Source organism: Spermophilus citellus (assembly GCF_964194105.1).
Source record: "Spermophilus citellus genome assembly, chromosome: 5".
NCBI classification, from domain to species: domain Eukaryota; kingdom Metazoa; phylum Chordata; class Mammalia; order Rodentia; family Sciuridae; genus Spermophilus; species Spermophilus citellus.
The window spans coordinates 123,076,628-123,101,626 of record NC_138186.1 but is presented as its reverse complement, the minus strand read 5'-3'; the positions used below and the strand labels follow the sequence as shown (position 1 = coordinate 123,101,626).

At 38.0% G+C, this 24,999-nt stretch overlaps 1 protein-coding gene across 4 annotated transcripts in view; it reads right to left on the bottom strand.

Annotated features, from left to right (window-relative positions):
* The window catches only part of NT5DC1 (5'-nucleotidase domain containing 1), a 124,455-nt gene extending 108,447 nt beyond the window's left edge, over positions 1 to 16,008 (bottom strand). For 2 of the 4 annotated variants that reach the window (XM_081294920.1, XM_081294921.1), the window contains exons 1-5: positions 15,795 to 16,008; positions 8,717 to 8,808; positions 7,021 to 7,092; positions 4,602 to 4,708; positions 1,605 to 1,684 (exon numbers count right to left, since the gene is read on the bottom strand). In XM_081294920.1, coding sequence (XP_081151046.1) covers positions 1,605 to 1,684; positions 4,602 to 4,708; positions 7,021 to 7,092; positions 8,717 to 8,808; positions 15,795 to 15,887 — 444 coding nt within the window. In that variant the 5' untranslated portion in view covers positions 15,888 to 16,008. The remainder of the gene's footprint in view (positions 1 to 1,604; positions 1,685 to 4,601; positions 4,709 to 7,020; positions 7,093 to 8,716; positions 8,809 to 15,794) is intronic. The other 2 variants (XM_081294918.1, XM_081294919.1) reach the window with 2 other exon arrangements.
* Between the last annotated feature and the right edge of the window lie 8,991 nt (positions 16,009 to 24,999).

Genomic DNA, 24,999 nt, shown 5'->3' with positions numbered 1-24,999 from the left:
TAATTCTGTTTCTAAGCATAGTGGAAAGGGATGGCAATTATAATATTACTGGATTCTAAGGTAAGGATTTATGTTTTAGAAAACAATAGGTTAATAATGTTCTCTTTTACTTTGTGTTATTTTAGAAAGAGAACTCTTCTGTGAAAATTACTATACACACACACATATACATATACAAATGTATATGACTAAATATTAACATAGCTCATGCAACCCAAAATATAAATTTTTATAAAGTCTAAAAGTCATAGAATATTTTAAACACAAAGCAAATTTAGAGTATAGTATGGTTTGAGATATCAGAATGTGTTACTTAATGTACTGTGCTATCAATGGAGCCAAGAAACCTGAAGCCCTAAGGCCTAGAAGCTGGTTATTTCAGATTTTGTTGATCCTGAATCTCAATGTAAAAGAACAGCAAGTCATTATAGGAGAGATGAATTAGGTTCAATTCCAAATCGTAAGTCATTTTTATGAAGAATTTTTTTAACCCGAATACAAATAAATATTACATTTAAAAAAACCACACTTCTAAAGCCCTTTGTTTCCTTGGAAACATTGACCAGTGTCTTATCTAAACAAATACTAGACATTTGTATACAATTAAACTATAAATTGCTTTACAACTGATACATTTCGGAATGGCAGCATAGCTCAGTGGTACAGTACCTGCCTCTCATGTGTGAGGCCCTGGGTTTGATCTCTAGTACCACAAGGAAAAAAAAAATTGAAACATTTTGTTTGTGGTAACTATAAAACACTGACTTGGGCTGGGGATGTGGCTCAGTGGTCGAGTGCCTGAGTTCAATCCCTGGTACCCCCCACACAAAAAAAGCAAAAGATTTGAATACATCATTGCGATTTAGAAAATATGTGCAAAAAGGAAAGCAACTCTGAAATGTAAACCCATTTACATTCATAGGTTTTCATCTCAAACTTCATCTTGATATGTAGTACAAAGCAAAAGTATGAATATATTAAACTGCGCTCAGAAAATGAATTTAAAAATTTCATCTTGCTGGGCACTGTGGTGCACACCTGTAATCCCAGTGACTCGGGAGGCTAAGACAGGAGGATTATGAGTTCAAAACCAGCCTCAGCTATTTAGTGAGGCCCTAGGTAACTTAGGGAAATGCTGTCTCAAAACAAAAAATGAAAAGGACTGGAAATGTGGCTCAGCAGTTAAGCACCCGTGGATTCAATCCCTGCAATAACAACAACAAAATCTTACCTAATTTTTCTGGTTTTATATTATTTAGAATGCTTAACGATACATAGAATGTTCTTAGTTGCCTTTACTCTTTTTTATTCTGCAAATGAAACCAAGAAAATATTCTTTCAGATCAGTTCTGTATTTTCTAGACTTTTGCACTCCCTACTGGAGAACATATTTATGTTCCCTGGGGGGGAAAAAATGGCCACTGCTATTTAATTTCCCAAAAATATTTTGATCAAATTTGCCATGTCTTTCTTCCTTGGTCACCTTTGAAACCACAAAGAATAAAGTAAATAAAATCTCAACTCAAAAGTTACATATGATAAATCATCTGATTTATGACTGAACACATATCAGATTTTTTTTAAAAAAATCAATGTTTACTCACCTTTGTTAAGGAATCCACCACCCTGGCACACAGAAGAGCTCCTGGCAGGTCAAAGTAATTATCGTAAAAGTAATATTTTCCTAAAAAAAGAAAAAAACACACAAAAATTTCAAAATTGGAAACAAATTAATGCCTCATACATGAAGGATACAAAGAAATTTGAGGGAAGAGACAATGGACTGTGGTTTATTTATTTGTACAGCCCCCATTTCAATTCAAAATGGCACTAATACAGGCTCCGTGTCTGTTAAGGAGCATTTAGTTTAAGCTCTGAGGGCACTATCTAAAAGGTAAAATATGACATCTACAAACATGACACTACAAAAACACAAACCAACTTCTCAAACAATGACAAGTGTAACAAAATAAACCTAGTAGTAATAGTCAATAACTGCAACTAATTTCTGGTTACTACACTTTCTGAAGGAGAAAGGTACATTTTAACACTGCAGTGTGGGAGAAAAAGAACAAAATAGCAAAAAAGAAAATTAGAATAAATGAAAAAGTAGCACAAAGAATATTTAATAAGGCCTATCTATCTAGAAAAATCTTTTAACTATTCCCTTTTAATTTATGCACATCAAAGTTTGAAAATAATTTTTTGAAAAGTCATTTTATAATTAGTCTTAATGATGCTTGTTAAAGACACTGGTTAAAAAAAGTGAAAAATAATTTAAAATATGGTAAAATAGTGCTGAGAGTATAATTTAGTGATAGAGCACTTGCTTAGCATTTGATCCCCAGCACCAATAAATACACAGGAAATTAACAAACTAAGTATTTTATTTAAAAAATTGAGTTGTCTTAAAGAATATGAAAACTATATGCAGGATATATTGCAAATATAAAATGGAATAGGAAGAAGTCACAATTTATGCTATCAATGACACTAAATTCCAAAACAAATAGCTTTGTGAAGAGTTCCACAAATACTGCTTTTCCACACCAGTGCTGGTTGGTCCATCAAAAGTACTGCATTCAGCTGGTATGCCAGCAAATTTCAGTGCAATACAAGAAAGACCAGGGTAACTGATGAATTAATACTATACCCTGTGAGTACATGGTGGATTATCTTAGGAAAATGCAGGAGTACAAGACAGGTACACTCACTCCAGGATCTCATGGAAGAGAGCAATTAAATTTATTTTGTATGGCCTTGGGAGTAGAATTAAACCTGAACTCTTACATATGCCACTTTTGGATCTGTTGTCCCTGGACAGTACTTCTGATGGCCCATGTCATATCCCTGGGACCCACATCTGAGTCTAGCCACAGCTATGCTGAACAGCATCAACCTACCTAAAACACAATAGTGTTACTTGCTTTATCCTAAAGGTCCTTGGCCACCCTCAACTAATGGGATTAGAAGCCTGTAAATGAATATCACAGCTTCCAGTCTCCCAGACTGACAACCCTTAAGAGGTATTCTTTGTGTATCTCCTCAGAAGTTTCAGTGGAATTCAGTGCCTAGTGTCCCTTAGTTTTACAATATTTAATTGACAATATGCTTGATTACTTTTTTAATGTAAACAAAGTGCAAATGGGTTATGAAATTAAAGGACTTTTTTTTTCTTATTTCATATTTCAACATTAAAACAAAGTTTTATTATTTAAAGACATTGCCTTTCCTTTATTATGTTGCCTTTCCTTTATTATGTGTCACAGCCTGACTCCCTGGGCATTGGGTACTTGGATGGTCTTGGAGTTTATCAATTTACAGTAGATAAACTCCAAGACCATCCTTAGGATGCTCTGGGGTAAAGTAAGCACCAGAGGGAGATGTTGATTCAAGAAGGTACCGCCCTCTAGTGGACACAGCAGTAAAAAATACTCCACTTTCTGAATAAATTTTCAAAAGAAACATTTAGCTATGTGCCTAGCTTTTCTGGGAGAAAGGAAAAGCTTATTTACAATTGCTAAACTCTGGAGAGAGAACAGCAGCTCTCCATCATCATTTTGAGTAAAAGGTTTTGCACTCAATTTGACTCAAGTTGTATGAAAACATTCTATATCTGACCCTACTATGAAGTCTGTTTTTCATATCAACTTATTTTATTATGAACACGTATACTTCCTAACACATTCAATCACTACAAAAACACATACTTACTTCTCAAACAATGACAAATATAAAAAAATAAACCCAATAGTAATAATCAATAATTGCAACTAATTTCTGGTTACTACACTTTCTGAAGGAGAAAGGTACATTTTTAACACTGTAGTGTGGAAGAAAAAGAACAAAATGGCAAAAAAAAATAGAACAAATGAAAAAGTAGCACAAAAAATATTTAATAAGGTTTATCTATTTAAAATTTTTTTAACCATTCCCTTTTAATTTATGCACATGAAAGTTTGGAAATAAGTTTTTGAAAAATCATTTTACAATTAGTCTTAATGATGCTTGTTAAAGACACTGGAAAAGAAAAAAGTGAAAAAATCATTTAAAATGTGGTAAAATAGGGCTGAGAGTATAATTTAGTGATAGAGTACTTGCTTAGCATTTGATCCCCAGCACCAATAAATACACAGGAAAATAAAAAGGCAGAAGATACTCGAATTGAAAGTAAGGAAGAGAATTCCGGAAAACAGAAGTGGTGTGCAATGTGAATATGGAGAGACATGAGAGCTGGAGAAAGGAATCCAAGGACTAAGCACACGACAAAATTGATAGAAAATACAGTATTGGTAAGGAATGTATTACTGCTAAGTGTTAATCTATCTTTTCTAACCCAGACAAGTGTAAGTAAAAGGAGCATCAATTAAATTTTAAAACAGTGTGAAATGCTGCTAACAGCATTCTGAACCAGCTGCCAAAAGGAAATCAGACATATCTAGAAAAAGAAATCCAACCTACTGTTATGAAGTCGAGGTTGTTCCTTATATGTTGTGCCCAGCAAAGGACATAGAGGAGGGTCTTCTCTATATTCTCACATTGCAGATTCAGGTTCCAAAAGAAAAGGGTGTAAGTGGTACAGCTGCCCATTTGGGTCCTACCTGAATGGCAAGGCACACCAGTGTCAGACACAAAATGCTTCCACTCCTTCTTGCCATATGCCTCTGCCAGGGCCTCTGGAGTCATCATCTTAGTGCCACGGCTTGCCCTAGTTTTAGGAGATAAAGCAGACTGCTCATTAATGGCTCCTTTGAATGCCTGTTCCTCTAGAACTGAGGTTGTTGACCCCAGCTGCTGCCAGAGCTATCAAAAGTTTTGTTCTTTTTTTTTTCCCTGTTTTCAACTGGGTGACTTCCCTGCTTACAATTCTATAAGGCATTTCTACTGACAGCTATAGCTCTTCCTCCATTTAATATATCCACTAGCAAGTGATTAGGAGCAGCTTGCTCTGAGGGCAACACTGTGTAACCCACCACTTTTTCCTAGAGAAGCTGTTGTTTCACGAAATAATGAGATGAACATAACTCAAACAATTAGAAAACGACCATGTGGACTGGGTGGGAAGTTGGTTCTGGTACTCATAAGAACAGCAAGTACCAGAGTTAAAGCACAAGTTACACCAAGCCACAGGAGGCGAGGGAGGCACCAGGCACCTGGCACCAACGGCAGATGACTGTGAGCACATGGTACTGCAGAGACAAGGGAGGGCAACCTGCCCACTCAAGGACACAACACAGCCAAAGTATGGTGGGGTGTAGCAAGAGGACCAAGGCAAAAGAGAACAAGACAAGAAAGTAGCTCTTGTGCATGTCCCAAATACTGCTTTTGAATCAACTGGGCCTGGTTAAGAGAAATTCCTGTAGGGAAAAAAACAGTTGATATTCTTTGTAGTTTATTATGAGAAATTATAATGACAGGGAATACCACTATCATTATCTTGGTACTATCCTGTAGTAGCAAGATGATATGAAAGGAAACAAGGGAATAAAAAAAGCAAATGGGGGCTGGGGTTGTGGCTCAGAGGTAGAGGGCTCACCTAGCATGCGTGAAGCACTGGGTTCAATCCCCAGCATCACATAAAAATATTGTGTCCACCTGTAACTAAAAAATAATTATTAAAAAAAACACAAATGGGGGGAAACCACAGATGGGCCTTTATTTACAAAAAGATTGATGTTTTAGAATGCTATATGTTTTTTTTTTTTTTTCCCCATTCTCAACGAGGCACTTTATTTTTGGAATTTCTACCAGACCCCTATTGTAGAATGCTATATGTTAATATGGAGGAATCCTGAATGGGAAATTTCATGAGAAGGCAACTGCATTGTTGGAAGAAAGAAGGTATCAAGAAGATAAGCTAAGAAATGCAGAAGAAACTTAAGGTTAGCCAGAACTTGAATAGGGAAGGACAGACCCTGGCGAAGGTTGACAGACTGACTAACAACAGTGAGAGAATGGCTGAAGGTAGCCAAAAACACTATACCAAAGTGACCATGGTCAAAGCTGTGCCATTCTATATATATGTATGTATACATGCATATATACAAGCGTACACACTATCTCTAGTCACCTGAGAAAAAAACTTACACAAATAAATTACAAAATAATCAGAGGCGAGGCCATACCTGCTCTAATTAGAAGCACCTTGGGGAAGGTCTGGGAAGACTGAGAAAGAAGTCATGTCATGCAAAAAGAATGATATGTTCAAAGACAGAATATATACAAGGGTTCCTGGGCTCCAAGTCTTCTTTGACTCTGGCTGTGTTGGCATATGTAATAAATGGCACAGCTTCATGGCCATGGTGATCTAATTATTAGTACTTGGTAAAAAACAGATGCCCATTCCCTAGTGCTCTCTGAAAGGCTCAAAAGCAGGGACAGCAGCTACTTCATGACTGCTTTCCACATGGTTACTAGCACCTGAAAGGGTTGGGTACACTCAGAGATGAGAGAAGAATAGGAAGTTAGTACTGACTATTGAAGAGAGGGAAAGGTTGGACTATAGGAGTCTAGAAAAACTTCCAGAAGGAGCTGGGATGCAATATGAGCCCTGCATGATGAATGATGTACACTTGGATAAATGGAAGAAAGGAAATATACATAGACCACCAATCCCTACTCAATATCCATTCCCCCTTCCTCTTCAATCAAAAGAATAATTGTTTTATTCTAGGCACCTACACACCTAGCTAAAACAGAATAATTCCCGAGCTCTTTTGCAATAAGGGGTGGTCAATAAGATGAAGCAAGTTACTAATTTTCTATTGTATTTCCTGCAAATACTTCAAACTAAATTTAAAGGAGCTAGATCTTTAAATCTAAAGCTTACAGATTTATATTTAAATGGCTCAATAATTCATACAAAGACACACAGGCAAACAAATTATCTGTCATCTGATTAACTACAATAAAAGTGACTTTTTATTTAACTTATACCTTAAGAATCATATAGTAATACTGTATAGTAACACTGTATCCTGGAGAAAGTAAGATTTTAATTTCACAACTAAATTTTATTACCTGAGCACGGTGCCATTATCCGCAAGTTTAATGAAGGTCCCATCTTCCAGATCCAATGCCAAACCCTTGCAACTAAGAAAAGTTTGACTGTTAATCAGTTCATATATTTAGCTAACTTAAGAAATAATAATCTATATTATTCCAAAGTTACAATGTTACAAAGGGATTCTCTTGCCCAGGCAAATGATATGTTAATCAAACAAACAAAAAATTCAAGAATTATAAAATTAAATATCTATCACAAAAGAGGCATATAAGGAAAACTGTTAAATAGGCAAAGGGCAGTATGTTTAGTTTGTAAAACCTTTAGGTTTTAGAAAAGACAAATCTGACACTCAAAAGAGAGAGAGAAAAAATAACCCGAAAATTTTCCTATGCCTCTGTTAAAATGTGCAAATGTTATTTAAAATACACATATCTCTCTCTCACACACACACACACACATACACACACACAGATCTGTTTTCTACAAGTTAACTTCTCACTACTTTCTTTAGGATTTGTCTCAATTTAGGTCCCCTCTGGGCAAGCCATATTATTGAAACCAAGTAAAATAAAGTCAGATATGAAGTTTTAAGTTATTTACTATAAAAGCTTTGTGGGATCTGGGGAGAAAAATGAGTATAGATTTATTATATGAAATAATAAAAGGAGGTATAATTACCTACAAATACCAAGAGATTACTAAAATCAAAGGCTGCAATAGCAGCATTACTTACATTCTTTCTAATTTCCAAAGCCAATTGTTTCATATATTAGGATGTTTGTTTTCTTCCTTTAATTTAAGGGATATATCAAAAGACTAACCAAATATCATAGGAATGTATAAGACTATTACACATGCATTTTAGTGTTTTAGTGTTACTATTAATTTCAAACTGAATTAATTATTTATTCATTCATTCAGTTCTTCATTTGTTGTTATTTATTTATTTATTTATTTGATACAGGGGTTTAACCCAGGGGCACTTAACCACTGAGCCATAATCCCTTTTCATTTTTTTTTTTTTTGTTTTGAAACAAGGTCTTGCTAAGTTGCTTAGGGCCTTGCTAAATTGCTGATGTTGGCCTTGAACTTGTGATCCTCCTGACTCAGTCTCCAGAGCCATTGGGATTACAGGTGTGTGCTACTACTCAACCTCGCAGAACAATTTCAAGTGGCTTATGATTTTTGTTTGTGTCATTAAAATGAGGAAGAAAGATATAGGAGGCTTTGGGAAGCCGAGAATCCTAAACCAGGAATGAAGGGGGCAATAAAAGGTAAGCAGGTTTGCCCAACCAAATTACCAAAACCAAAAGTTCTAGTGAAGTTACTTAAAACATGATGATTCCTCCTCTTTTACTATTCTTTTATTTTAGGGATAATAAGTCAAATTTTTTACAAAGATGTAAATTTTAGATCTTAATAAACTTTGAAAATTTTAATTATAACAAACCATATCTGAATTAGTCACCTAAGCTCTTAGTTTCTTTTCGGATCTAATTAAGCAAGTCTAAACTTGTTTAAAATAGAAAATATTTTAATTCATTAGATGCAAAACTTAGTGTAGAAGGCATTTTGTCTTTTGACTCAATTTCACATTTTGCTTTCTACATTTATAGAAGAGGAAACAGTAAAATTTTATCAGCAATAATTAAAAACCACAGGGAATGTGCAGACATTAAAAAAGAAGAAGAAGAAAAAGAAGAGACTTACCAGAAATCCCAATCCTCTGGGGTCACAGTAAGCAATTCCTTATCATACCCTTTCTCCTTGACTAGGTACTGAGCAAAGCTATTATAAATGAGCTGCAAATAAGGAAAGGAAAAAGAGAGATTAAATATGAAATTCAGTGTTCATTCTAAATTTCACAGATGAAAACTGAATGAAATCACTAATGGAAGTAAGTGGGAGGAACACACCTGTAATTATAAAATTCTGCAGTATAATCCCCCTTCACGAGCAATTTATCATCCCCTGTGAGCCCCAGGCAGCTATCCTCTGTCTAAAATTATACCATCAGTATACAATTATAAAACCAAGGATGATTATTAATCTTACTCCCAAATTCTAATGGACTGGAGATCATAATCAAGTCTTGACAAAGTTTTGCAATTTATTTAACACATCACCAAGACAAAAAACATGTTACCCAATCTCATTACATCTGTCCTTTCTTTCCATCCTTGCTGGGAAGACTCCCTCTCAGGGGCCTCTCAGAATGAAATGCACATAGAAACCAGGCAGATAATCTGAAGGAGGAATTGTGAAGTAATGAGCCTCTACTAGGTACAGGAAATCTCTCTTATTTTCCACCAAAAGAAAAACAACTGAATAAGAAGAATAAAGTAAGCCTTTGGAAGCAAGCACAATGGTAAATGCTGACTTCTGATGGATCTGATTTCTCAGCAAGTCCTAGATATCTGAGTGAAACACCCATTGTTTGTTTATAGAACTGGCTCAATTTTTAAAGGACAGCATATACCAAACAAAAAGTGGACCAAAGGTGAATGATGGTACAAATAGGCCCTACCCTCTACCTTAGGAGAGTATTTGCAGGTCTGAGTCAGATGAACTTGAACTTAAGGCAGTGGTCTGGGTGTGACTGAGCTGTGTCCAGAAGGACACACTGAACAATATGTGAGAGCATGTTATGCACAAGGGGAAAAAAGGTATAGTGCAAATGAGTGGCCTCTTTGTGTTAATGATGCTTACACGAATACCTGGAAGATACAGCAATGAGTTGGGTGAATCAGGAGAGGATGGAGAGCAAGCCAGGTGCAGAAACTGAGGGGCCTGCACACAGCTGGAGTTGGGAGTTTGGGTGGAGTGTGTGTGTTAAGAAATGGGAATGGAGAAAGCAAAGGATCCAGTCAAATAGGGCTGTTCTCTGTCATAAAGCTAATTAAAATCACTAAACAAGTATTCCCATCCAATGCAAAGTGACCCTAATCCAGGTCAACGGTTAACAGACTCACAATACTTCAACACAATATTGCAGCAGTTCTCAACCCTGGAGGTGACTCAGAACCATAGGGGCTGCTTCCTAAAACCACCCCGGATTCCTACAGGGTTGGAAAGGGCATCTAAGAAATTCCTGAAGCCCCTAGAGTACTAAAAACCACTGACTCACATATTTTATGGATATTCACTATATTGTTAAAAATAAATTAAAAATGTATTTTTAGTTAGACATAATTATGAAAGCATGGAATATAATTGCCCTAATTCAGTCCCCAGTACTTCCCCTTTCCTCCCCTCTTCACTACCCCCAATTACCTTCCCTCTACTGATCTTTCTGCTATTTACTTATAGTTGCTTTTTTTTTTTTAGATTATTGCCTTATGGATATACACTATGGTGAGGTTCACTGTGGTATATTCATATATGTACATGAAATTTAGGTTTGATTCATTCTACTGTTCTTCCCTCCCTCTCCCTCAATCTCCTTGTATGTATAAATAAAAAGAACCAATAAAATTTTACACACACATACACTATGAAGTTTTATTCAGCCACAAAGAAGGAAATTATGTCATTTGTAGGAAAATGGGTGGAACTTGAGAGTATCATGTTCAGTGAAATAAGTCAGACTCAGAAAGTCAAGGATTGTATCTTCTTTCTATGTAGAAAGAAAGAAAAAAATAAAAAAGGGACCTCATGAAAATAGAAGAGACCAGTAAAGTTGAGAGGGATCAAAGAGAGGGAGGAAGTGAGGGAAAGGGGAGATACTGGAAAATGAAACTGATCAAATTATATGGTTATATTGTATGTTATGAATATGTAACAATAAATCCCATTATTATGTATAATTATAATGCATCAATAAAAATAAAAGTAGATGCCAGGCGTGGTAGCTCTGGAGGCTGACAGGAAGATTATAAATTCAAAGCCAGCCTCAGCAACTTAGTGAGGCCCTGAATAACTTCAGGGATCCTGTCTCAAAATAAAAAATAAAATGGGTGGGGGATATGGGTCCGTGGTTAAGAACCACTGGGTTCAATCCCTGGGGAGGGAGGAAGGGAGGGAGGGAGGGAGGGAAGGAAGGAAGGAAGGGAGAGAATATTCTCAATTCCTTGCTAAAGACTTGCATGGTTTCTTCCATATTCCCTAAACTTTTTCTCTTCACTTTTATTTAGACAGCAAGATTATTTTGATTCTCCAAAATATTAAAAATTCTAACCATTTCCTCTATTTGCTTTTACTGAAAGAGAAGCAAAGGGAATGGGAGGAAGGCAAAAAAAAATGTAGTAGAAATAAATATGGGCCACTCTCAACTGTTAAAAACTGCTAACATATACAAAGAAAAAAGAAAAAGAAAAACATCTGCTGAAGAAATTGAATTCCAGCTAGCATCAATTCTTCATTTGGGATAAACTCAGGATGCTCCTGCATTTTTTGGCAGGGATGGGGGGCGGGGAACCAGGGATTGAACTCAGGGGGGCTCCACCACTGAGCCACATCCCCAGCCCTATTTTATATTTTATTTAGAGACAGTGAACTGCTTAGCAGTTCACTTTTGCTGAGGCTGGCTTTAAACTGGTAATCCTTCTGTCTCAGCCTCCAGAGCTACTAGGATTACAGGCATACACCACCACGCTCAGAGCTCCTATATTTTTAAATACCTTTACTTTTCATTCTTTAGTTTTCTTTTTTGCTATACTGAAGCATTCATGTTAACTTATGAATTGATGACCTATGCATAATTAAAATCTTAAAGACAGAATAAATGAACTATCTTGATTATTGTTGAGTGATAGAATCTTTTCATTTCCACAGTCTGGTGATATCCTGAATTCCCTTTATTTTTTTCCTGTTCCATCTTCAGAACAATTCAATCTGTTAAAAAATTACTATCATGGGCTGGAGTTGTGGCTCAGTGGTAGAAAGCTTGCCTAGCATGTGTGAGGCACTGGGTTCGATTCTCAGTACCACATTTAAATAAGTAAATAAAATAAAAAGGTCCATAAACAACTAACAAAAATATTTTTAAAAATAATAATTATCATGGCATAGACACATTCCTATCAAATCAACAACTGCTATCATTAAAACGCCTGTCACATTTTAAAAAATGCATTGAATCAGATTGAGGTACAAAGTATTATGGACAATAAAAGGTACACATCATGATTCTGCCTTCAGAGACTAGAGCCATGAAGTGCTTAGTGCAGTGCCTGACATATGGGCAAATCCAATTTAAGTATTTGCTATTATTATCAGTTGTGTGCTAATCAAAAAGATGAGAACAAAACACCACTCAGAGTTATAGAGTTTGCCTATTCTTGCCATAGCCTGTTTCAGTTTACCTGCCTGTACACTGCCTGAACACTGAATAGAGTTTTCCTACACCTAACATCCAGTTTTGCATACTGTTAGACTTGCTTCAGGTCATGGCACTTAAAGTCTCGGGTAAGAGGAATTTCTCACCCTTTGATGAGAAATTGATGATCACTGTAAGATATGATCAGATGCCTTCTTGAGAAAAAGTGTCCCTGTCCATCAGGGCTGTCACCAGGGGCATCCAGGGCTGTTACCTACTTTGTGGAGGGAACATTTTCATTAACAGGAGATAATGCAGCAATGTGCAAGGAGCAGAGAAAGACAGTGTTGAGAAAAGCAGAAGAATCTGTACCTTGAAACCTCTATTCTAGTCCTAAAGTCTTGGTTCTTACAGCTTATTCTTGGACCATGCCAGTCACCTAAGAAGCCTCCAGGGCTCAGGCCCTCCATCACTTCCTCCCACAGCCTGAATTGCCACTTGCTTCCTTAGTCTCACATGACTAATAAGAACGCACACTCCATGCAGTAAGTACAAATTGGTGCCTTGTGGGCCATAGGTAGCCCACAAATCGTGTGTGGTTCCCACCTAAGGTTGCCAAGTAAAATAAAGAATACCTAGGTAAATCTGATTTTCAGATGAACAGCAAATAGCTCCCTCCATAAGAATGTCCCACTTACTATTTGGGACATTCAAATGTTCTCATCATTTGAAATTTGAATTTAACTGGGTATCTTAGATTTTTCTTTGATAAATCTGGCAACTCAGCAATGCTGTTGTGTGTGTGCATGAGGCGGGGGAGGTAGCATTTGAACACTTTTCAAACAAGTTCAAATTTCTAGCTTGCCTCAAAACCTTAAAAAAAAAAAATAGAAGACCTGGCAAGACTGAGCCCCTCTTGGTTAATACCAGCAGGAGTCAAGTGTGGCTGCTCCTTCAGGAGGGGCACACACTTTACTGGCTGCCTGAGACACCTTCCCCCTCACATTTTGGTGAACTGCCTGGTATTAGACCTCTGTGTGCAAATCCAAGATATAGGTGTGATCCATCATCTCTCCTGGGATGCCTTTCCTGAGGCACCAGGTAAAGAGATACACTCATGACTGCATTTGCACAATACTCTGCACTTGCTAAATGCCTAGGAGACTTCAGGAAGAGGCTCTGCAGCTCCCTAACACCAGACCACTGCTGACTTCTGCAACCTTCACCTTTTAAACAGCACCTAGCAGTTCGTGCTATTGCTCCTCTCTAGGTCTTTGCCTTGGTTGTATTTCCTCCACCTGAAGTACTTCTCTCCACCTCCTCCACTGCCTCATGGTGGTGAGAGGCAGAAACCCACAGCCAGACCACCTTGCTGGGGAACTCTGGAAAGATCCTTAACCTTTTTGTGCCTTGTAGTTCTCATCTCTGTGTACTGACTATGACAATAATACCTAACTCCAGGGACTTTGTGAAGACTAAATCAACTCATATATGCAAAATGCTTATTAGAACAATGGCTCTATTATAACTACTTATTAGAATGCATGTTATTGATTCAATCTTTTCCCAATTATTGGTTGGGCCAAGTATGCCCAGCACAAAGTTGGCACACAGAACAAAAAGTAAACTGTCCGTAAACTGTCACACAGTCTGCCCTGGAGGAGGTATCACTTTAAGCACCAGGGGAAGACCTGACAAGTAAACAGGAAAAGTTAAAATTCTGTGGTAAGTGCTATGGGAAGTTGGGTTCTATGGAAAGCTGGAGGTGGGACTGCGGTAAAGGGGTAAATTGCAGGGTCGTAGGGTGCTAGGGATGGCTTCCCAAAAGGAACAGTATCTAAGATCAGACCTGACTGCATAAAGAGTCACTGTGAGGAAGAACCAGGCACCCCAGGCATAGGCAGAAGCAAGTAGCAAGACCCAAGAAAAACTGTCCTCATCATAGGGACTGTAGCTTTTCACCATCTTTGGCTTATTACTGGAGGATTCTGCCCACCAGGGACTGAAGGCCTACCTGTAGTTTACCTCCATATCCCTGACACCATCCTGGTGCTCAGGATAATGTGGGACTTTAATAAAAGACTTAAATACCAAACATGATCCCAAACTCAGTAGGTTACTATTTTCAACCACTAAACATCACTTATATTCAAGGCTTGTGGTAAAGGGTATCTTGTAGTACAGTAAAAAAAATTCTTATCTGAAATTTTATGATCATGCATGCACAAAATTGGCTCTTAACCTTTCAGTGGTTTAACAACATCCCCTGTAAATGAAGGTGAGTACAGAGGAAATACACAGAAATGTGACTATGACCAGGAATGTCAAAGGCACAGAGAAAGAGAAAATACGAAATCAAAGACCTAAGGGAATAAGTGCCCAAAGAAAAAGGAAGAAAAGACTTCTAACTCTCAATATGACTAAAGAAAACAATAGGAAAGCAGAAAAGTACAGGAACAGTTTTGAAAAGTACATTTTTCAAAGCATCTGTGCAGAGAAAACACAGGAATAATTCAGGCAGCCACTCATTTTTGACCTTGGAATACCTAACTGGGGTCGTGACATGACTATAATGAACAGATCCTGCTGTCTGCACTAGTGATTTGGAATCCTACCCATAAAAGGTGAGGTTTCCAAATAGTTTGGGTGGAAACCATAAAAGCAAACACTTGTTTTTTCCAGGGATTGCTCTAAGCATTACATGCGTATGCCAACTTAATCCTTCCAAAAATCTTCTGAGGTAAACCCAATTATTAGCCCCATTTACAGATGAAAGAATTGAGGAACATGGGTTAAGTAACTTGCCCAAAGTCATAGAGCTAGTCATGGCGGAGTTGGTGTACTAAGCTATGTAGTCTAAGGGATCCCTATGCGCTACAAAAAAATCCTGTTAATTTTTCAAAATTTGTTTCCTGTAAAGCCAAAGGAACAAGTGAGAAGTCAAACTTGGCATGATGTTAGGATTAGGATTTATTCAAAGTGCGTGGGGCACGGGGCAGGTGTAATAAATGCTTATTATAGTCTCTTAGTAAAGGCGAAATCAGGGCTAAGTCTTAATGATTTTCTTGGCTCGGTGTTCTAATTCACTACACAGTCTCTCTGCGACTTTGCTTAAACTCTGATAGGTGATCACCTGGATACGCAAAAGTTAAACCGCAGCCACGGAAAATCAAATTGCCAAACCAGGTGCCCACGCCCAATTGGTGCTTGGGACTCGCAAAGAGGCCAGGAATCCGTAAAGACGCCTAAGTCTCCTCGGCCCTTCCCTTGCTCGCTCTAGAAACCGTTTTCCCAGGCCGATCTTGCAGAATTTGCCTCTCCAGTTCCCCTTCTTTCCCAAACCCCTCTCAAACTCCGCACATCCTTCCCGTAGGCAGGGAGCTGGAGGCACACTTCCGCCCGGTCTCGCGCTGGGGGCGGAGCTCTGCGCCCGGACGAGCGGCGGCAGGCCCACGGCCGCGGGAGGGAGTTCTAGCCCCAGGCGCCATGGAGGCTGCGCGCCCAGCGCTCTGGGCAGCCCGCGCCACTCACCGGGGCGCTCTCGGGCAGGTTGTAGCGACACAGTGTGTGGTCCAGATCGAAGCCGACCACGTCGCAGGCGGCCAGGGAGAAGTGCTGAGCCATGGCTGCGCTGGGAGCAATGGCGAACGCCTCAGCTGGGGAGGGTGCGAGGAGCGCGGGGACAGACGCTACGGGACGGGACCCAGCCGGACACGCCGGGGCGGGGCGGGGCGAGGCGGGGCGGGGCGAGCGGGCGGGGCGGGGCGGTGCCCCGGGAACCGCGCCGCGCCACTCCGGCTTCCCCAGTTCTAGAGCCCCGCCCCCGGACATGCTTCTTCCCGCCCCTCCCCGCCCCTCGTGTGGCCAGCGTCTGGTGCTCCGCCAGGCTTGAGCTCACGCTGGTGGCTCTTCTGACACTTGCAAGCTGGCTCTGGCTGCGTGGTCCCTGGCCTGGAAGTCCTTTAGACCGGAGGACACCTGAAGCGGAGCCACTACTGCAGAAGTTGAGGAGCGCAGCCAAGAACCTGTTGGCATGTAACCTTTTAAGGGTTATGGCAGAATTAATCAAAACTCCCTTTCATCTTCAAGGTGCTGCGGAAACCAGCAGATCCTAGCTAAACCTGACCCTTTATTCTTGTGGGCAGAATAGTGTAATAAGATGGTGGAGAAAATTTTATCCACTAATAGTCCTCTGATCCAGTTAGCCTACAGTTTGGTAGGACTTTCCACCCACATGATCGCTGATGGTGGGCTGAATCAAAAGCTTTATATTCTAGGGTTCCCTAAGTAATAAAACGAACACCTATTACCCCCCACCGTATGTTACAAAATGACACTGGTTAATATTAGTTGTTACTTGATGAGCCTATTTTTTATCGTAACGAATTCTATGAAAGGACATCAGAAACGTCATAAAAGTATATAGAACACACTACAATAGAGACTTATTTTTAAGCAAGGTTTTAAGACTTAAGGAGTACAAAATGATTTGAGTGACATTTTGCTTAACTTCTTCCAATATTGTATATAGTTAGTATTTTATAGGTAGAGAAGAGTTAATTCATTATGTACAATGGATGCCGTCGAACATTTAATTATCTCAGAAACCCCTTCTATGTGAAGGACTAGACATTAAAATTTGTACTATAAGTCTCTTCATTTAAAAATAAAATACAAATCTATTGTTTTTATACTGCTTCTGTTTTAAATTTAAAGGGACACTTAATCCAATGGGAAAAATCAATAGTTATGACATAATGATAATATAAATCCTTTTGAATCACATTTAACCCTCAAAATATTAACTCTTGGGAGGCTAATAGAACAGCCAAGGGATTAATTTAGTGCAATAAATAGTGCATTTGAGTAGGATGGTTATAATGCCTAGTGGACTCATTTGATTGTCTTAACCCTTAAAAGTAAAACAAAACTCTCAGGAATTAGAATAGGAATAGGAATAGGAAAAGAGTTCTCAAGAAGATTGAGCTGTTCCCTGATAAGAGCCCAACAACCACTTTACTGTCTGAACTAAAAACCTGGATAGTTTCATAGATTTAACCCATTTTCCTCTTTTTTTTTTTTTTTTTTTGAGTCTCTTGGCCTTGGAGGAGTTCACATTCCTTTTTTGTCATCTGCAATGAAGTGTATACCAAAACCTGACCTCTAGATAGGCTATGCATTGAAGGCCATGAGTCTCCTTGATGGATATCTTATTATATTATAGGAATGGGCACTTTAGAGATTGTCTTTGTAAGATAAATGCACTAGTATACTCATTTCCAGAAGGAAGAGTGTAAAAGTTTTGTTTCTTGATGACATAGTAAAAACTTCTCTTTATGACACCCCCATCCCCACAATGTGCTAAACTGGGGACAGGAAATTCTTTGGGGCAGGGGAGGGAACATAGACACTCTTCAAGAAAAGACCCCACAGTCTATAACCAGGTGGTCCTGAAACTGGAGTTAAAGCTTAGATAAGTTCATCACAGTCATATCTACTTGCTGAATAACAGTTGTTACATTTCTTATATGCCTAATATCCACCTAAGAACCCATGTGCTAGAATCCAGGTCATTTATATTTAATGGGAGAATTTTGCAAATTATATGATCAGATGATTCTGGAGCATTGTACTCCTCTTTGAGGCCCACTCAGCTTTTCTTGATCACGATCTCATGCCTCAGTCTAAACATCTCTAAGAACATGTTTTTCTTCCCCCATTCCCTACAGAACCCTGAGCTTATATATGAACATTCACTTTGTTTCATCAGGCTTATTTTCAAATAAAGATGTTTCCTTTCCCTGAACATCAAACTTTTAGCACCCCTTTATAAAACACCACAGCATTTTTATATCAACTAGAACTTCAATCATCTACTTAGATAGATAGAATATGCCAATTAATTTGTTTCTTTGAGTGAATGTTGTATTTATCAGTGTAAAAGTGACCTGTATCCCCAACAATTCATATGTTGAAGTCTTAACCCCCAATGTGACTTTATTTGGAGACAGGGTTTTTAGGGAGATAATTAGGTTAAATAAGGTCAAAAAGGTTATAGGCTTATAATCCTATAAATGCATGAAGAAACACCAGATATCACAAGTGTAGAAGAAATACACTCTTTCCTGTGAGAACGCAGTGAAAATGTAGCTGTCTGCAAGCCAAGAAGAGAGGCCTCACTAGAAACCAATCCTGGTGGTGCTTTGACCTTGAACTTCCAGTCTCATGAGAAAATTTATGTCCAAAACTGCCGCAGTCTGGCTGGGCACATGATCAGGAGCCACTCACAGCTTTGTAGATTCAAACAGCAATTCTTTATTCCTGAACTCACACCGGCCTCTACACACGTTCTGGGGAAATCCAAGTTCTGCCTCACAATTCACGTCCCAAATACTTTCTCAATTCCACGAGAACTCAACGGGAACTCAGGCAGCAGGATACGCCCTATTCCCAGCAGCCATAACCTTAAACCTGGAACTGCCTTAAATCCAGATTATCCTAAACCAGGAATGCCCTAAACCCAAATTATCCTAAACCAGGATACTTCCTAAAACCTGCAGGATACACCCTAAACCTGGATCCACCCTCGTCCTTGAGCAGGGTCACGTTTCTCAAACACACATGCAATGTCACAGCGAATTTCCAAGGCAAGTCTATTTAACATGGGGTACGCTGGCAAGGAAATTTCGATGCGTCATTCCTACTTGGCAATGGCCCTCAGCACAAAACTACCCATCTTGTGGTAGTTCTGTTTAGGCAGACTGACTAGACTCAATCTACGATGAGATTTGACTAATTGTTGATGGTTTGTTAAAAGTAGCAAATAGTATTTGCCATTGGAAAGATCTCTAAATTAATGTTATTTGTTGATTTTTTTTTCTTGAATTTAGGTACTTTTGCTTATGCATAATATTTTTTAAATTTTTTTAGTTGTATATGGACACAATACCTTTATTTTATTTATTTTTATGTGGTGCTGGGGATTGAACCCAGGGCCTCATGCATGCTAGGTAAGTGCTTTACCACTGAACCACAACCCTGGCCCCTTGCTTATGCATAATATTAAATTTTAAATTTAGGTACTTTCACTTATGAATAATGGTAATACTATCTTGTGCAGTGTTAGTATTTTTTAAGTATTCCATTTAGGGAGTTTTATAACTATAATTATAATTTTTAAAAGCTCAGAAATAAGATATTATAATTTAATTGATTTTCTAGAGTCAAATTTCACAATTGCAGCTTTTAATAAAGATATTACTATAAGTTAGCAATTTTAACCTTAGGTATGACTTTTATTTATCATTCATTATTTACCTAAATCACAACTTTGTGAGGATTTGGCTTAAGTTTTAGATTCCAAAATAACGCATTCAATGACCTTTAGTGTACTTATAATACTGCATTTTAACACATGCACTGAAAAAACGTTACTTTACAAACTCTTATTTTGGGAGAGAGGGAAATGACCTCTTTTTCATTGGTTTAAAATACGATTTTCTAAATACTCCAAATTAAACAATAGAATGTTCGACATTTTATATAATGTAAGCAATTCTACATATCTTCTCTGGGCCAGATAACTTGCTTAAAATATAACAATAAACATTATTTAGTAATTTTAAAACAAGACAAAATATACAAATGCCTAAAAATTAATCTCTATGGCACTTTTAAATATTAGCCTTTGAACTAAGTAGAACGGAAAACTGATTTGTAATACTGCATAAGGCCATTAGGTGGCAGTATTTCTGCACTAGGAATGTTTTCAGTTTGTTTTCTTTTGTAATGTTTAGATCTTTAAGCTTCTTAGTGAAAATATTTCATTTTCTGGTCTCTAGTTCTGCTCTTGACACAAGAAAAGAAGCCTTCTTAGGAATTTCACTGTGTTTCTTGTGGGTGTGTTTATTTTTGATGATAGAGAGGAGGATGTGACGGGATGAAATTCTTTGGTGAAAACCTCTTATATAGATTGTGTTTGGACAAAGAACCAAATGTTTAAAATATGAAAAGAGTTTCTCTTGGAGAGAAAGCTAAAACATTAAACAGAATAATTGTGATTCAAAATAATTGTGATCTCAAATGATGGAAAAATGGGTTGAAATTTTATTAGGACATAGGTTTTGGAAGTAGGTTGAGATAATTAACAGTGTATGATGGAGAATTTTGATTTACTAAGCAATTAAATTGGAAATGAAATGTGGATAGACTCAAGGTAAACTCAGCTAGTTCCATTTAAATTCTGGGTCTCTTTGACAATAACTTCACAGTTCTTCCCTTTGATTTTGACTTCTCCTTTTAAGGGTGTTGAGCTTCTAAATTGCAGAAGGGTTGGTAACATACTGTCAAAGAATCTGGAGAGAAGTTCTTGGTCCTTGGTCAGTGACATTCATATTCATGGCTTTTCCTGAAACAGACCTATCTGGTTGCTTTTGGTTGCCTTTGGCCACTCTGGCAACATCAGTAACCATCCCTTGTATATAAAATATAAAATTTCTCTTGTTTAAGTGTTGTCAGAAAAATGTCTAAACTTTAACCTAAAACCTGAGCCATTTAAAACTTGCCACTCCACACTCAGTGAACCCAGCAACTTCCTTGCATAGTTGCAGAAAATCTTCAATTTAAAACTACAAGGGGAAAAAGCCTATGCTATGGCGATAGGTAGGTGGGTGGCTATCTCAGGCCCTCTTTCTGTCTAGATGTGGCCCACTGTTCTGATTCCAGTCACTGTCCCCATGTCAGAAGACACGGTGGAAAGGTGTTTTCTCTCAAAATTCCTAATGCAAATCAAATCTAATTATCTGCTTTTGGATCCTAAGCTCACATGGAGGGTTTTCTTGTTTCCCATGCAAGGGATATGACCATTCAATGGGACAGAGTATAGGACCCAAAAAGGAGCTTATTGTCATGATCTCTATCCTATTTTCCAATTTAATACCTAATTAAATTTGAATGTCCCAGATATTACATGGGACATACTAATACTTAAAAACTACTAATACTGAGATAAACTTTGAGATAAACTTTTTTGGAATTTTTTCAAATTGATTTTTTTTCAGAAGCCCAGAATATGAAAAATCAAATGTGCCTTAATGTTTGTCATAGGCTGAATTGTATCTCTCCAAAATTCATGTCAAAACCATAACACTTCATACCTCAGATGTGGTTACACTTATAGGGCCTTTAAAGATGTGATTTAGTTAAAATGAGGATTTAAATTGTGCTGAATCCAATGTGACTAGTGTCCTTATGAGAGAAAATTCGGACCCATAAAGGATGCAAAGGAAAGACTAGGTGAGGACACACTGAGAAGGAAGGGTTACATGTGAGAAGGTACCATCTACAAGCCAAAACAGGCCTTGGAAGACACAAAACCTGCTGAGACCTTGATCTCAGACATCTAATCTCCATAATTATTTAGAGGGTATCCCAGAAATCAGCAGTATAGCAGTAGTAGTACTAGTAATAGAAGAAGAAGAAGAGGAGGAGGAGGAGGAGGAGGAGGAGGAGGAGGACAAAAAGCCAATAACAATTTTACAAAAGGGCAACATCAAGATCACCTTTACAGACTACATTAGTTCATTTATGCTAGAATGTTTCATGAAACACAGAGGATGCCTCCTAGAATTGTCTTAGGGAGACTGGATATATTTATCTACTGATTTTCCTGCTCTGTCATTGTTGAAGTTACCCACCAGCTTTCAAGCTATGCTTGAGCTCAGATTCCTATGGCCACTGATAAGGCCCTTGGGCACAAAGAAGAAAGATCTTATGGAGCTCTACTGAGGTGGGTCACTGCAAGTGTGCTGAGTGTGATCTCACTCACAAATGACCAGGAGCAAACTGCAACTGAAATCAGAATTGTGGTAAAAGGATGTGGTGTGGTGCACCAGCGCCTTCTACTGTGTCAGCCATTCTTGTAAAACCTGAATCACTTCAGTATCCTTTGCAAAATTTGTTCCACTCTATAAGAATTTATCTGGGAACAGTGTGTCCATGTGTAGGTCAGTTGGTCTCTGATCAATCATTCAACCTGTATAGTCTCTTTCTGTTTTTGTGGTCTACTCAGTATATTCTCTGCCTTAGTACAAAAATGATAAAATTTGATGGAAACTATCAAAAATGTTTTCTTCCAGTGCTTTCCAAATGTGTTGATATCATGGCTTACATAGAAACTGGTAATGTTTACTTACCATGCTGGGACAGTAAAAAAAACTAGCCTAGGTTGGTGGGGAAACCAGGGCTCATGAAACTCTGGGCTTATTCTAAGACTCACAGGGTTGATTAATATCTAAGCATAAATATACTGAGTATGTTCTGAGAAAATTGGTTGAAATACTCTATTGAAAAACCTTCTATTTTCTAAAATAGTAGTAAATTCAAAGGTTCTGACTTCTTAGTTCAGTTGATAGCAAATGTTTATTGAGAATCTATTGTATACCAGGCACTATGATAGTTATTAGAATACAAAAATAGATGTAACGGTGGCTTCCCTAGAAGGGCCTGAAGTTTAAAGAGGGAAACAATACAAAATCTGATAACCACAGTAAAACAGTGTACATAAAACACAGAGAAGCAGCAGCTGGTCTGATGCATCTTCCACGCTTCATGTTTTGTAGCATTATACCCAAAGTATTCTCTGCACCCTTTATTCCCTGATTTTCATTCTCATGCAAACCTTCGACCATGCCATCCTTGGAAATAATAGCAAGTATTTTGTCTAGCTGCAGGAACCAGAAGATATCTTTACTCCCTTGCTCTTGCATTAGCCTTTTCTCTCATGTCAGCCTTTTCCACTGGCTGGAGGTTGTTTCAAGCTGGGGATTTTGTCATGTTCATCTATGTACCTCAGTTCTTAGTTTCTTAATGTCTGTGTTATCCATTGTGAAGTTTTGGATGGCTGCAAGGAAGCCTTTACTCAGAGGCAGCAGGCATTTTATTTCACTGAAACCCTAAATCTAATGTTCTCAGTAATCAATTTTTAAAACAAATTTTTTTAGTTGTAGATGGACACAATACTTTTATTTATTTATTTATTTGTCTGTTTATTTATTTACTTATTTATTTCTATGTTTGAGGATTGTATCCAGTGTCTCACACGTGCCAGGCAGGCACTGTACCACTGAGCTACAATCCCAGCCATCTCAGTAATCAAGTAATCAGAATTCATATGTCACAGATCTATAACGAAGATCTTAATTGCTTAGAGCCACAATAGCACTCTGTGTTCTGACAACCATTAATTTTTAGTTCTGTCAAATACTAGTGTAAGTACATCCAAAACTAATTTTTAATTTGATTTATTCTAAGAGCTTACATGCAGTGGATGTAAATAATTATGGGATAAAGATAGCCAAAGCTAACATTTTAGGAACCTAAGAATGAGCTTATCCAGTAGCACTGGCTTTTAAAATAGTCTGTTTTAGCCAGCTTTGCACCACTGTGACCAAAGTTTCTGACAAGAACATCTTAGAGTAGGGAAAGTTTATTTGGGACTCATGGTTTCAGAGGTCTCAGTCCATAAATGCTGACTCCATTACTCTGGGCCCAATGTGAGGTAGCACATTGTGGGGTGGGCCCAGCAGAGGAGGAATGCTGCTCACCTCATGGTGGCATCTGGAAACAAAAAGAGAGAAGGGAATGGGCCTCAGGGAAAACATACCCTGGAAGGGTAAATTCCAGCGACCCACATTCTGCCATAATCTACCTACCTACTGTTATCACCTTGTCAGTCCATTCAAACTAGGATGAACTGCTTAGGTCACAACTCTCTTGATCTAATCATTTTATCTACAAATATTCCTGCATTAACAGGAACTTTTGGGAGCACCTTATATCCAAACCATAACAATATCATACACTTTGAAGTAATTGCTGATATCAGTTGAATGAATGCCCTTACAGACTGTTACAATACACAACACACATATATACACACATATGCACACACACAGCATATATCTATATACTAACCCACACCAATCACCACCTAGTTCTTGTATTTCCCCTTTGAAGATTTTAACTCCTAGCTCATTGTAATTTTTTCTATTCTACTTCTTTTTTATTTTTAAAGATTCTACTACCGTAGCCTCTTAATTCCTGCAACTCCTCTTTGATGATGATCTTGTCATTTTCACTACCTTGACTACCCACTCCCACCTCCTCCATAACCTAAAAAGTAAATATAACTCTCTCTTCTGTTTTTCCAGCTCATGTTCTCAGGCATACAACTCCAATAATTCTTCAAGGTCAGTAGCATCTACAATCTAATAATACTCACCTTTTCACTGTCCTCCACTGTTTTTATCTTCTCATTTCTTTTTACCTAAGCTATGAATATTCATTATAATCATTTCACTAACACATCCTTAATTCCTATATTTCTTGATTATAGCTTTCTACTCAAGAAAATCACAACCCTGGTAGTCATAGATTTCAACAGTAGTCATTATTCTCCTTTTCCCAGGTCCAGGTCCCTTGGTAATATGACCATGCAAACTTTAGAGTTTATTTTCCACTCCTTTGATGTGGTTGAGACTTGTAACTTACTTTGGCCAACAGGACACAGTAAAAAATGACATTTGTCAGTTCTGAGCTTGAGTCACAAGAAGCCTTAAGATTCTACTCTTTTGGGAAAACCTGTTCCTGCCATATAAATAAGACTAATCTAGTGTACTGAGTAATGATGTATTATCCCACTCACCCCAGCCATCATAGCTTGTAGTCATTGTACTGC